The following is a 14,563-nucleotide window of genomic DNA, read 5'->3' on the forward strand; positions in this document are numbered from 1 at the left end:
CCTCCCAGGTTCACACCATTCTCCTGCCTCAGCCTCCCGAGTAGCTGGGACTACAGGCACCCGCCACCACACCCCGCTAATTTTTTTGTATTTTTAGTAGAGACTGGGTTTCACCGTGTTAGCCAGGATGGTCTCAATCTCCTGACCTTGTGATCCACTTGCCTCGGCCTCCCAAAGTGCTGGGATTACAGGTGTAATCCCAAATATAATTATGTATTTATATAATTATATTATATATGTGTGTGTGTGTGTGCATATGTATTTGTCGACCTTTCCTGTTCATCATTATATTGTGCATTGCCCATTTAATCAGCACAATCAGTGAAATGACACAGTTTCTACTTTGTTGCTCCTATTAGGATGTGTGTTTTTTTTTTTTTAGAATGTTAGAAATGTTGCAGAAACTAATTCAACCTTTTTTTTTTGTTTTTGTTTTTGTTTTAGACAAGGTCTCACTCTGTTGCCCAGACTTGAGTGCAGTGGTGTGGTCACAGTTTACTGCAGCCTCAACCTCCCAGCCTCAGGTGATCCTCCCATCTGAGCCTCCCAAGTAGCTTGGACTACAGGCATGTGCCACCACACCTGGCTAGTTTTTTGTAGAGATGGGATTTTTGCCACTTTGGCCAGGCTGGTCTTGAACTCCTGCACTCAAGTGATCCACTCAACTTGGCATCAGAAAGTGTTGGGATTATAGGCATGAACCGCTGTGTCTAATCTCTAATTCAACTGTTTTACTTCACTTCTCCATATGCACATTCTAGCAGTGCACTAACTTCATGTTGAGTACGAAACAGGGAAAAAGTAGCTATGAGTTGCCTTGTTTCGAATCCCATCTGTGTGATCATTTTCCTGCTCAAAAGGAACTTGAGCAGGAAATGCGTTGACCAGGTTCCTTGGCTGTTTATGCTAAGATGTTGTCTTCTGAATTCAAATCAAATTCTGGGTCCAAATGGACAGTGGTGTCTCTTGGGGCTGTCAGTGTCCCTGATTACTCAGATGTAAATGTGTTCAATATGGAAGAGAAGCACAGAATTCTGGTGAACCCACAATGTGCAGTGAAACTCAAAATGAGTATGAGGAAAGTTACGGAAGTTGAAGGGCATCACAAATACCATTTACAAAAGGATAGGCATATTGCATGTATCTTCCCTGTGCTGGACAGGGGTTGTGTACAGCTATGTAGGGCACATGTGCATTAAGCTGGCCTTAATTGTGAAGGTTCTGTGGTAATGAATGGTGGAAATGCTATTCATAAGGAAGGATGGGCCATTTCTACACACTCAGATGGTCTGTGGCTGGGAGCATGGCAGAGGCAATCTTGAGCATCCATGGAGATGTTCCTGTATCATTTTTCAGGATCCCAGATTTACCTCACAAAGGGTCTGACCTCTACAAAATAGACATGCATTGGCTAAGCATTCCAACATCTGTAGAGCTTTGCCACTGTAACTACAAGGCCTTCAGCCCACATATTTGGGCAATGATTCTGCCTTCTATCCAAGAAGATAAAGGCCTTGTAAGCACTCACCAAGGAATCCTGGTTTACTTAACCATTCACTGTTTGCTAATGGCTGAATGAAGTCTTCAATTTCTCAAGGTCCTTCTGCAGGTGGTAATGCAGATCAGCAATAATCAGTCTACTCCACTCTTTGTAGGCACTTTCCCTACATTTTCCAAGGCCTGCATCATCACACCTGCCACAGCATTCTCTATCATTGAAGCATTTTCTCAGGAAATCACCTGTGAAATATTTTGCAGCTAACCACCTACCTGTGCCCCACTAGCCAACCTGCTTTACTCCTGCCAGGCAGGTGAGTGGTCCCCAGATCCCTATTTTACCACCTGTTTTGTCAGACTGTTCTTGGTATCAGCGTGTTGGAGGGAGTTCTCTGCAAAGACGAAGATGGGACTGCATGTACAGAGATTTTATTTCAAGATATGATTGTGAGAGAATGATGAGGGAGAGCAGTTACTTAGTCTATTTGAGCTGTTATAACAAAATACCACTGGCTAGGAAATGTATAAAGAGGACTTTATTTTCCCAGAGTTCTGGAGGCTGTGAAGTCCAACATGAAAATATCAGTAGGTTCAATTGTCTGTTGAGGGCTCATGTCTGTTTCTAAGATGATGCCTTCATGCTGCATCTTTTGGAAGGGAGGAGCATTGTGTCCTCACACAGCAGAAACTAGAAGGGCCACAGGACAAACTCCCTCTATCAAGCCTTTTCATAAGGGCACCTGATCCCATTCACAAAAGCTCTATTTTCATGACTTGACTTAATCACTTCCCAAAGGTCCCACCTCTTAATACTGTCACACTGTTTCAACAGTAAACAGTTTATGTAGCGTTTCAACATAAATTAAGGAGGGGACAAAACATTCAAACCAAGGAAGGCTGGGAGGGCAGCCAGAGGGAAGGAAAGTGCAAGAAGAGGTTTGGTGGAGGTGTCCTAGATTGCTTGCAGTCCAAGGAGGTTGGGGAGATTGTCAGTAACAGACCTCCCTTGGTATCACTGCTCTGCAGTCACTGGCTAAGAGCAGTGCTTAGAAAGCACAGCCTGGCACAAATACAAGAATATGTGCTCAGTAGGAAAGAGACCGTATTTCCCCAATAGCCCAGATAATGCCCTCCCCTCAACTGGCATCTCTGTTCCTTAAACATTGACCTCTTTTCTCCGAATCTCTTGGGGACATATGGGTTGAATTCAGGTTCTCTGTGGCCCTCTGGATTCTGTCTGCCTTTGTTATATCTTCACAAACAAGTTATGCAGCCTCAACTAAAGCTTATAACAAAGCAAAGTTACTCTCCTGTGTGTGTCCTCTGATGGCTGGTGAGATATGACTTCAAGATGAAGCCTCACCCACACTCCCTGTACAAAAACCCTTCTCACGTAAGTGTCTCTTTAAGTGCTTACTGTAGTATGACTTATTGCTAAACTTTCGTCCACACTCTTGGCATTCATAAGGCCTCTCTCCTGTGTGTATTCTTTCATGCACAGTGAGGTCTGACTTACTAGTATAGCCTCGCTTACACTCCTGGCACACAAAAGGCTTCTCCTTTGAGTGTATCCGCCAGTGGTGTCTGGTGAGACTTCTCTTCCAGCTGAAGCCTTGCCCACACACATTACACACGAAGGGCTTCTCCCCTGAGTGTGTCCTCTGGTGTGTGAGGAGATTTCCCTTCCAGTTGAAGCCTCGCCCACACTCCTTGCATACAAAAGGCTGCTTGCCAGAATGTGCAAGCTGGTGTTTCACAAGGTTTGACTTCCAGATAAATCCTTGCCCACATTCACTACAGATGAAAGGCTTCTCCCCCGAGTGTGTCTTCTGGTGGAAGAGGAGAGTTGACTTTAGGATGAAGCCTCGCCCGCAATCCTTGCAATTAAATGGCCTTTCCCCTGAGTGTGTCCACTGATGTCTAAGAAGATTTGCCTTCAAACTAAAACTTTTCTCACACTGCTTGCACATGAAGGGTTTCTCTCCTGAGTGTGTCCTCTGATGTATGGTGAGATTTGGCTTCAAGGTAAAGCCTCGCCCACAATCCCTGCAGAAAAAACGTTTCTCTCCCAAGTGTGCCCTCAGGTGCTTGTTATACGAGGACTTATCCCGAAACCTTCGCCCACACTCCCGACATCCATAAGGCTTCTCCTCTGAATGTGTCCTCTGGTGTAAAGTGAAGGTTGACTTTTGGATAAAGCCTCGTCCACAGTCCTTGCACACAAAAGGCTTCTCCTCTGAGTGTGTGATCTGATGTTTCACGAGGGTTGACTTCTGAATAAACCCTTGCCCACATTCTCTACAAACGAAAGGTTTCTCCCCTGAGTGCGTTCTCTGGTGGTAGACGAGAGTTGACTTTTGGCTAAAGCTTCGCTCACAATCCTTGCACACAAAAGGCTTCTCCCCTGAGTGTGTTCTCTGGTGTCTGAGGAGACTTCCTTTCACGCTAAAACTTTGCTCACACTGCCTGCACGCGAAGGGCTTCTCCCCTGAGTGTGTCCTCTGGTGTGTGATGAGGTGTGACTTATTGCTAAAGCCTCGACCACACTCCTGGCATCTGTAAGGCTTCTCTCCTGAGTGTATTCTCTTGTGCACAACGAAGTATGACTTATTAGTATAGCCTCGCCCACACTCCTTGCACACAAAAGGCTTCTCCCCTGAATGTGCCTTCAAGTGCTTGTTGTATGAGGACTTATCATTAAACCTTCGCCCACACTCCTGGCATTCATACGGCTTCTCTCCTGTGTGTGTTCTCTCATGCACAGTGAGGTATGACTTACTGGTGTAGCCTCGTCCACACACCTTGCACAGAAAAGGCTTCTCTCCTGAGTGTGTCCTCTGGTGTCTGAGGAGATTTGCCTTGAGGCTGAAGCCTCGCCCACACTCACTGCATACATAGGACTTCTCTCCTGTGTGTGTCTTCTGGTGCAAGAGCAATGCTGACTCATTTCTAAAGCCCTGGTGACACTCCCTGCATGTAAAAAGTTTCTGCCTGGAATGTGCTTTTTTGTGTATGATTACTATCGTCTTCTGGCTGAAGTCTTGCCCACGCTCTGCACACCTGAATGCTCCCCATCTTGAATTTTCTATTCCTTTCAATACTTTGTCTATTTCTGTAGGATTTTCCCTCTGGCCTTGACTAGACTCTATTTCCACTACACTGTTCCTCCTCCTTGAGCTTACTGCATGTCTTAGGGGTGGGCTGGAAAATGCCATGGGCTTAGAGCTTTTTTCTTTCTCTTGACCTTCAGCTGTGTCACTCTGGAAGCTTTGATCAGAAAATTGTAGTTGCTGTTGCCTCTGATGTGCAAGTCCAAGATTCTTGGGCCGCAGGACATGTTCTGCATATATTCCTGGAGAACAGACCAACAATGAGACTGAATCGGTAATGAAAAGTCTTCTATCAAAGAAAAACCTAGGACCCAATTGCTTTACTGCTTAATTCTAGTAAACTCATAAAGAACAACAAACATCAATTCTTCTCAAACTATTCCAAAAAATTGAAGCGGGGCGGGGAGGAATTCTTCCTAACTCATTCTACAAGACCAGCATTATCCTGATACCAAAACCAGACAAGAACACAGCAAAAACAGAGAACTACAGGCCAATATCCCTGATGACGCTAAATGGAAAAATCCTCAACAAAATACTAGCAAACCCAATCCAATAACACAGAAAAGATAATACACCATGACCAAATGAGATTTATCCCAGGTATGCAATCATGATTCAACATACACAAATCAATACTTATGATACATCACATCAACAGAGTGAAGGACCGAAAGACATATGATCATCTCAACAGACACAGAAAAGGATTTGATACATTTCAAAATCCCATTATGATAAAAAACTTTTGTTTTTTTGAGACAGGGTCTCACTCTGTTGCCCAGGCTGGAGTGCAGTGGCATGATCATGGCTCACTGCGGCCTCAACCTCCAGGCTTACACGATCCTCTCACCTTAACTTCCCGAATAGCTGGACTCCAGGTGCCTGCCTGTAGTCAAGCCACAGGTGCCATTGCCTGGCTAATTTTTGTATTTTTTGTAGAGATGGGATTTCGCCATGTTGTCCAGGAAAAGTACTCCAAAACTTGTCAGATATATGATTATATGAGCTTTCCTACATCATCTGTATAATTTCTAATTTTTCTGATCACTCAGATAATGAGAGTTAAGTTTGCTGATTCTGTAAAGTTACAGGGTAACTTACAATGGTGTTATTTTGGCACTACCCACATACACCCCACCTTCTCATACCTGCACTGAACCAGCTTTGTCATTCTGCCAGTAATCTCACTTATGAGTTAAATAAAATCCTAACATGTACTCCCATTACATTAAACATTCACACTTTCAGAAGTCAGTGGTAGACAAGAAGCCTTTTATTTTAATTAACTGACAGACAAATCAGCAAGCAATTAATATGGGGGCGAAAGAAGGGAGTTGATAATGAACTGAACGTTAGCATCCCCCCCAAATTCTTATGTTGATACCTTAACCTCCATTGTGATGGTATTTGGAGGTGGAGTTGTTGGGAGATAAACAGGTTTAGTTGAGATCATGGGGTGAGCCCATGAGAGGACACAGCAAGAAGGTGGCAGCCTGCGAGCCAGGATGGGGACCCTCACAATGAAGCAAAGGTGCCAGCACCTTCATCTTGGAATTCCCAAATTCTAAAACTGTAAGAAATAAATGTCTGTTGTTTAAGCCTCCCAGTCTATGATATTTTGTCATTTCTATGATATTTGAGATGACTAAGAAAGGAGTCTCTTCCCACCTATGCAAACTGAGGGAGTGGCACCGATCATAAATCCAAAAGCAGAGACCTCATACCCATGAAAACTCAGACCAGCTCCAAATTTCTCAGTGGATGCCCCCACATTTTTTATGGGGTGGTGGGAAGCAAGGAATGGGAAAGAACTCCACAGTCTGTATGAACCTGCTTTTTTTTGGAAACAATAGGACAAAGTCAACAACAATAACCATAAAAAAAAAATCAACCTGCTAATTTTCTGACAGAGAGTATACTGTGTAATTCCACTTATAAGAAGTTCTAAGATAGGTGAAATTAAGGCATATTGAACAAAATCCGAATAGTGATTTTCTCTGGTGGATGTGGGGGCATGAAATGACTGGAAAAAGGCATAAGAGCACTTCTGGGGTGAGAGTAATTGTTATGTGTTGTCATAGGGTCCAGATTACATAAAGTTATGCATATGTCAAAGCTCATTGAATGTTACACTTAAGATTTATGCATCTTATATAACTCCTAAGAAGAACCACAAAGAAACATTATAATACTACTTATTGACATGCACGCTGAAGTGTTTATCAGTAAAGGATAATGATATCTGCAATATTAAAGAGCATCAAAAGGAAGATAGACTTATGGATGGAGAGAGTAATGTACAGCTGGATAAGTGATAAAGAATATGGAGCACAAAGCTAAATGCTGACTGTAGGTGGTAGATTGACAGGTGTTCATTCTATAAGCCTTTCAACTTTTTAGTATCCACCAAAATATAATTGTTCAACATTTGCTTCACAAAAAAATGCTAGAGAAAAGAAAGTATTATAGGATGTAAACTCAAAATATACATGCCATGAAATAAGGAAAGTTAAATGAGCGTTATAGTCATCAAAAATATCTTAGAAACTAGTATTAATATTAAATGAAATAGATTATAATATAGTAACTTATGTTTTACAGATGAAATATGATGACCAGGATTTGCTTCAAAATAATCCAGGAATGGGAGATGAGGGTGAAAGTACAGAGGACACAAGATTCCCTGTGAGCCAATAAAATTATAATAATTCTAACCCTGCATGTATTTAATAGTAGGCTAAAATATATAAAGTAAGTCCTACAAAACTTAGTAGATATAGAACAATCCACTATGAATATAGAAGATGTAAAAACCATCTTTTCAAGTATTGGATAGTTCAAACTGCCCTCCCTAAAAAAAATCTATAAAGACACAGAAGAGTTAAATAACAACAACAAAAGTCTTTATATATAATTGGCCGAGCATGGTGGCTCACGTCGGTAATCCCAGCACTTTGGAAGGCCGAGGTGGGTGGATCACCTGAGGTCAGGAGTTCAAAACCAGCCTGGCCAACATGGTGAAACCCATCTCTAGTAAAAATACAAAAAAAATTAACCAGAGGTGGTGGTGAGCACATGTAATCCCAGCTACTCAGAAGGCTAGGACAGGAGAATTGCTTGAACCTGGGAGGCGGAGTTTCCAGGGAGCCAAGATTGCGTCACTGCACTCCGGTCTGGGTTACAAGAGTGAAACTCCATCTCAAAAAAATAAAAAACAAAAAAACTTTGTATCTTTAAATCTTTGTATCTTTATAAACTTGATCTAGGACGGGTTTCTTAAACAAGACATAAAAGAGACTTCCAAGTACTCGAGGAGAACTACAGCTAAGTAAGGCTAAATCTGTCCACACATTCACTAAATAGGATATAAAGGTCAATAGAAACAGATGACCCTGAAACTGACACATAACAAGGCAGAGAAAACTAAATTTATCATTGTTATAAGCAGAAAACTTAACATCACTTTTTAGCAGTCTCCTGTGGTCCCACTGTGAGGAGTACGGGAAGCCAGTAAAATAGCATGAAAAGAGAAGAGAGGAACACAGGGCCTAACTGTGAACTAAAACTGCTCCAAGAGAGAACAAGTCCACCCTAGAGGCAAGAATCATCATCATCATCATCATCATCATCAGTCCTGATGAACCACTGCAGTGACTACGGGGACTTAAGTGGGTGCACAATTCTAGACCACAGCCCCACTCAGGCAGTACTTCTGGGGGAAATGAGGGAAGGAGGAAGGTGAAGTGACCTCTGGCAACAGTAGTACTGCTTAAAACATTAAAAGACAAGGAAAAAAGCTATGGGAATTGAAGAAGAATAACGGACAGAGGTTTTAAGAAGCTAAAATAGAACTTAAACAAATTTACAAGAAAAGAACAAACCCCATCAAAAAATGGGCAAAGGTTATGAACAGACACTTCTCAAAAGAAGACATTTATGCAGCCAACAAACTTAGAAAAAAATGCTCATCATCACTGGTCATTAGAGAAATGCAAATCAAAACCATAATGAGATACCATCTCATGCCAGTTAGAATGGCAATCATTAAAAGTCAGGAAACAACAGATGCTGGAGAGGATGTGGAGAAATAGGAACACTTTTACACTGTCAGTGGGAGTGTAAATTAGTTCAACCATTGTGGAAGACAGTGTGGCGATTCCTCAAGGATCTAGAACTAGAAATATCATTTGACCCAGCAATCCCATTACTGGGTATATACCCAAAGGATTACAAATCATTCTAGTATAAAGACACAGACACATGTATGTTTACTGCAGCACTGTTCACAATAGCAAAGTCTTGGAACTAACCCAAATGCCCGTCAATGATAGACCGGATAAAGAAAATGTGGCATATATATACCATGGAATACCATGTGGCTATAAAAAAGGATGAGTTCATGTCCTTTGCAGGAACATGGATGAAACTGGAAACCATCTTTCTCAGCAGAGTCACACAAGAAAACTCAAACACTATATGTTCTCACTCATAAGTGGGAGTTGAACCATGAGAACACATGGACACAGGGATGGGAATATTATACACTGGGGAATGTTGGGGGTTAGGGGGCAGGGGGAGGGATAGCATTAGGAGAAATACCTAATGTAAATGATGGGTGTAGCAAACCAACATGGCACATGTATACCTATGTAACAAACCTGCATGTTGTGCACATGTACCCCAGAACTTAAATTTTAAAAAAAAGAAGAAAATCAGTATATAGAAGAATGAGATCCAAATTATGTCAAAAAATTTATATTTACTTATATGGAAAAATAAATAATTAAAAAACAAAACAAAACAAAAAGAAGCTAACATAGGAATACCCTGACAGTGTCAGGAAGGGGCGATAGACTTAGGCTTGCAGTCGGGCAGTCACGAGGAAAGTCACAAATGAGGAGACTGAGTGGGAGAAAGAAGCCTAGCAAGTAGGGGGAAAGGAGGCTTCCTGGGAGAAGGGGTCCAGGGGCCCCAAGAGAACCCCTCACTCAGCAAGGACTGAAAGGAAGGCAGGGCCAGGTGGTCTGAAGAGCAGCCAAGGAGGCCAGAACAGCTTCCAGGTCCCCTGGCCTCAGAGAAGCCTCCTCCCTCCTGAAAGGCTGAGTGCCTTGTGCTCTGTCTGCCCTGTCTATCCCCTCACCTGCACGGGGGACTGGCCGGCATCTTCTCTCTTCTCCCCAGGGCGCTTCCCCTTGCTCTAGCCGCCTGATGAGTTCTGGTTTAGAATGGAGAATTCCTGCTCACAGGGAAAAAAACCATGAGGTGACTCCTGGTTGTAGGCTCCAGGGGCCATTTGCTGGAGCCACCCAGGGCAGGAAGGGAGGGAGACTCAGAGGGGGAAGGCTCAGGAGGACCCTGTCTACCATGCTCAGAGTACGCACCCCCAGGGGGAGCCGCAGGGTGGGGAAAGAGGCCTGCAGGTGCCCAGTGGCAGTCAGTATGAAACTTTACCAAAGGTAGACCTTCCTCAGGGGAACAGAGAAAACAACATTCTTGTCTCTGAACCTAACCCTATGGCAACATCAGAGGCACCACAGGTCAAATGTTAGGCTCGAGGGAAGCCACGCTTACCTAGTGAGACCAGGTGGCTGTAGTTCTCCAGTGTCACCTCCCTGTACAGGGCTCTCTGAGCAGGATTCAGCAGCCTCCATTCCTTCTGGGTGAAATCCACAGTGACATCCCCAAATGCCAAGAAAGCCTGTAACACAAAACCCAGGCATGCTCACCAGGGACAGTGTTGCACTCAGGCAGTTGGAGGATTCCAGGTTCTGCCACCTGTGCCTGGAGTTCCAAGACCTCCGTCTCTGCCTGGCCCCAGTATTTATGGTGCTAGGTAGTCTTAATGGGGCTTCCTAGAAGCACAGAGAGTTTCAACTGTGTGGAGCTTTAAACCTAGGCAGGGAGAAGAGGAAAACTCAAAAAATTAAATAACAGTGTTTCCTACAAACATATGAACAGTAAATAACACACTACTAAAGTTTTACGGTACCCTTAGCCATGTTCTGAGTTAGATACTCCATGAATTTCTAAATGAGCAAGACACAGCTCTCATGGATCTTCTGATAAAATGACAACCAACCATTTGGGACCTGCGCTGGAACATGTAAATCTCCACTGCAGGATCCCAGAATTCAGATCCAGATTAGATCTGATTTCTACCAAAAATCCAGTGCTGTATAGGGCAGTCTGAGCACATCTGAATTAGTGGATGGAGCACTTTTGAAAGAGCCCTTCTCACAGTACATCTGTTCTGCAACTACGCACGTGACCAGTTTGGCATCTCTGTAGGTGCCTGATGAATTTAAATTCCATTTGTGGCCAGGCACGGTGGCTTGTGCCTGTAATCCCAGTACTCTGAGAGGCTGAGGCGGGCGGATGACTTGAGGTCAGGAGTTTGAGACCAGCCTGGCCAACACGGTGAAACCCTGTCTCTACTAAAAATATAAAAATTAGCCAGGTGTGGTGGTGCATGGCTGTAATCTCAGGTGCTTGGGAGGCTGAGGCAGGAGAATTGCTTGAACCTGGGAGGAGGTTACAGTGAGCTGAGGTTGTGCCACAGCACTCCAGCCTGGGCGACAGAGCAAGACTCTGTCTCATAAATAAATAATCAATTCGTGAAGCTCATCAGACTACTAGACTCATGAGTCAGAAAGCCTCTCCTTTGACCCTTAACTGTCAATCCCTATTTCCCCCAGCACTGATCTATCATGTCACACCTACTGTAAAGATCCTCAAAATCCAGGCAGGCTGGGCATGCTGGCTCATGCCTATAATCCCAGCACTTTGGGAGGCCGATGCAGGATTGCTTGCATCCAGGAGTTGAGACCAACCTGGGCAAAATAGCAAGACCCCAACTCCACACACACAAAAATAAAAAATTAGTTGAGCATGGTGGCAAGTGCCTGTAGTCCCAGCTAGTTGGGAGGCTGAGGTGTGAGCACTGTTTGAGCCTGGGAGGCCAAGGCTGCAGTGAGCTATTATTGTGCCACTGTACTCAGCCTGGGCAACAGTGAGACCCTGACCACCATCCCCCCCAAAAAACCCAAAAGAAAAACCAAGAAAACCCCAGACAGCTTAAAGATCAAGTTCGGCTCCTCAGGCTGGCATCCAGGCCTCTGTCCTCAGGAGGGTCAGAGGTAGCCAGCAGTCTTTAGGAATAATCAGATGACAGGGGTCAATGAGGGAGGTAGGTGGGAGCTATCTTAGCAGTTTAGGCCATGCAGTGAGGAGTCTGCAGGAAGTGGCAGAGCTATGGGAGGTGGCAATCCTACACTGTCAAACCGTGAGGACCCTGGTGAGCTTGGGCATCTGTGGCCAATTGACAATGCAGGCTCAGCACAGGGCAGTGACTGCTCCTCAGAGACGTAGCCGATCCAGGGCTGTAGGTGCAATCTCCCAGTTTGGTAATGCTGAAAGCCCATCTAACCATCCAACATGCTGTCTGCCAAACCAGAGATATTCAGGTCCCCTGTGTGACTCTGCACCTCCACTAGAACACACGGAAAATCAGCTGTGGCCACCCCAAGCCAGCACCTGGCAGACTTCTGAGTTGGGAGCCTAAGGGACCACAGTCCACTCCTGCACCCACATCTAGGCCATGCTTCTCACAGCTGTTCCAGGCAGTGGCCATGCATTTTAAGGACATCAAGGCAAGCCCCTTCCGATCCAGGCGCTCCTCTGATGGCCCACTATGGCCTGAAGACTGCTGGCCTGGCTGAGCCTCCCGAGGCTGTACTTGGTCTCCGACACTTCCATGCAATTTTATCCCCCTCTCCTCACTGGAGTCTGATGAGGCTGCAGTCATCCCCTTTTCTCTCTTGCAGGCCTTTCCTCTAACATGAGCCCAGCCCATCTCATTGCATCTTGGGATCTGCTTCTCCTAGGACCTGGATTCATCCACCAGCCATCTGTGAGAACGTTGACTGCTAAAACCCTTCCTCCCTGCAGTCGAGCAGTCTGCCCAGTGGCAGCCTGAGACTGAGCACACTTCTGCCTCTTCCCCATCTCCTGTACTTGCCACATCTCTCGCAACTGCCCAGGGAGCCCCTCCCACTGGAGGCCTTTGTGACCTCCCTCTCTGCCCTACTCTTCATTGACACCAACCCAACATCATCACTGGACACCTGAGTGTGGAGATTCCTGTCTTTGGCTGTAAATGCTCCCTGGGTGTTGTACACAGATCACTACTTGATAAGTGACACCCACAGGCCAGTCACCTGCTGGAGGACGCCAGGAAAGACAGATCACTCCCCAGGAGCGGTGCTGGCCTTGGTCTTGTGCTAACAATGTGACTGCTAGGGCCACTGAAGGAAACAGGCCCATCCTGTGACAGCAAGAAGGACAGTTCTGGGAAGTCTCACCTGTCTCCTGGCTCCCTGGGGTCCCATGACTGTCTTCCTGCTCTCCATGTAGAAGGGAAGCTTGCAGATGGCTGATCTGTGGGAGGAGAGAAGTCAGAGGGTGGCTGGATGCAGCTGCCCTCCCCACATGTGACACTGGCCTGATTCCAATACCAACTGGGGATCTGGGGAGAGCACATCTGCACAATCCCCCTGTGGGGGTCTAGCCAAAAGGTCTAGGGAGCCAGGCTCCCTGCAAATCCAGGACAAGCTCATCTGGGAGTGAAGACCCTGTGTCCCAGGAGCTGGGTGAGATTTGTTGCTTACATCACTGAGGGGCTAAAAGGATGTGCACCACCTGCAGATGAGGTCTTGAGTTTAAGGTTAGGGCTCAGACTTGCAGGTGTTCTTTGCACTGGACAGAACACACAAAAGCTGTCTGCCTCTTCTAGCCTCTGTCTCCCTGGGTTTAAAGTCAGGATAATCACAGGGGCAGACAAACTTGAGAAGGCCACAGGCAGATGGCATTGGCAGCTATTAAGTACTGTAAAACACCAAAGCCTTTAACAAATTAATAACATGGGGAGTGTGAGCCTTCAGGAATAAAAGTCCTCAGACACATGGTCAATCTAAGGCAATGAGTGATCCAATGCAATTTGGATCCTGATTGCAACAAAGAATACGTGAAGAGTTTTAGCACCCAGTGAAATCTGAACACTAATTGGATATCAGATTATCAAATATTAATTTTGTTGTTATAAAAATATTTTGGGTTTTAAAAGCATGAGCCCTTTCTTGTATACAAACTTTCGGAACATTCACGAGTGAAAAATGTCTGGATGTGCTTAAACACCCCTTCTCACCCTCAAAAGTCAATTGAGCATTATTGGCCACACTTGATAATTTTTAGAACTGAATAATGTGTACAGGGTTCATTGTACTATTTTCTCTGAATTTTTGGAAAATAATTCCAGTAGAAATACAGGAAAGAATTGTAAATTAAAGTGGTGGGTACAATGATTTCATTAGAGTATTCACTATACTTTTAAGTGAATGTTTTGATAAAAAAAAAAAGTAAAAGTAAAAACAGACATACAGGGGTGGAAAAAAAGGAAATGTGAAGGAACAAAGATGCTATCATGTGGTGATTATGATGAACACAGCATACATCCACTGGCCAGCAACTTTGAGACAGAAGAAGTGAACAAATACTATGGTGTTATGAAAGGAAAATAAAACTAGGGACCCCAGTCCACTATGCCAAAAGGAAAACATGTAAGAAGCTGCCTTTTCTTTTGTTCCAAAGGAGAAAGCTACAGATAAAAGGTTAAGTATCTCCGTAGTAGCTACTCTATGCACACCTTATCTTACGTAAAGTGCTGATTTACTGAGTGTGAGATGAATACATAACTGACTATTCTCCTACCTGCTCCTTTTCTCTTGCCACAGGTGGATTACCACACCCTCCCTCTTTCCCCTCCAGCCTACTTTTCCCTTTTAAACAATGAAGCTCTCAAACTCATCTCTGGGGAAAGCCACTGACCTCTCTCTGGGGTATGTGCTCAACCTTGGCAAAATAAACATGTATTTGCACATCAAAAAGCTTATCCACCG

The 14,563-nt window shown here is 44.6% G+C and overlaps 1 protein-coding gene across 5 annotated transcripts in view; it reads right to left on the bottom strand.

Moving 5' to 3' along the window:
- Positions 1-992: 992 nt before the first annotated feature.
- ZNF337 (zinc finger protein 337) overlaps positions 993-14,563 on the bottom strand; it is a 25,208-nt gene continuing 11,637 nt past the window's right edge. For 2 of the 5 annotated variants that reach the window (XM_017862789.1, XM_017862790.1), the window contains exons 2-5: positions 12,971-13,046; positions 10,182-10,308; positions 9,751-9,846; positions 993-4,849 (exon numbers count right to left, since the gene is read on the bottom strand). In XM_017862789.1, the coding sequence (XP_017718278.1) occupies positions 2,844-4,849; positions 9,751-9,846; positions 10,182-10,308; positions 12,971-13,018 (2,277 nt within the window). In that variant the 5' untranslated portion in view covers positions 13,019-13,046 and the 3' untranslated portion in view covers positions 993-2,843. The remainder of the gene's footprint in view (positions 4,850-9,750; positions 9,847-10,181; positions 10,309-12,970; positions 13,047-14,563) is intronic. The other 3 variants (XM_017862791.1, XM_017862792.1, XM_017862793.1) reach the window with 3 other exon arrangements.

The sequence above is a fragment of the Rhinopithecus bieti genome, unplaced genomic scaffold, assembly GCF_001698545.2.
Source record: "Rhinopithecus bieti isolate Rb0 unplaced genomic scaffold, ASM169854v2 scaffold_66136, whole genome shotgun sequence".
Classification (NCBI taxonomy): domain Eukaryota; kingdom Metazoa; phylum Chordata; class Mammalia; order Primates; family Cercopithecidae; genus Rhinopithecus; species Rhinopithecus bieti.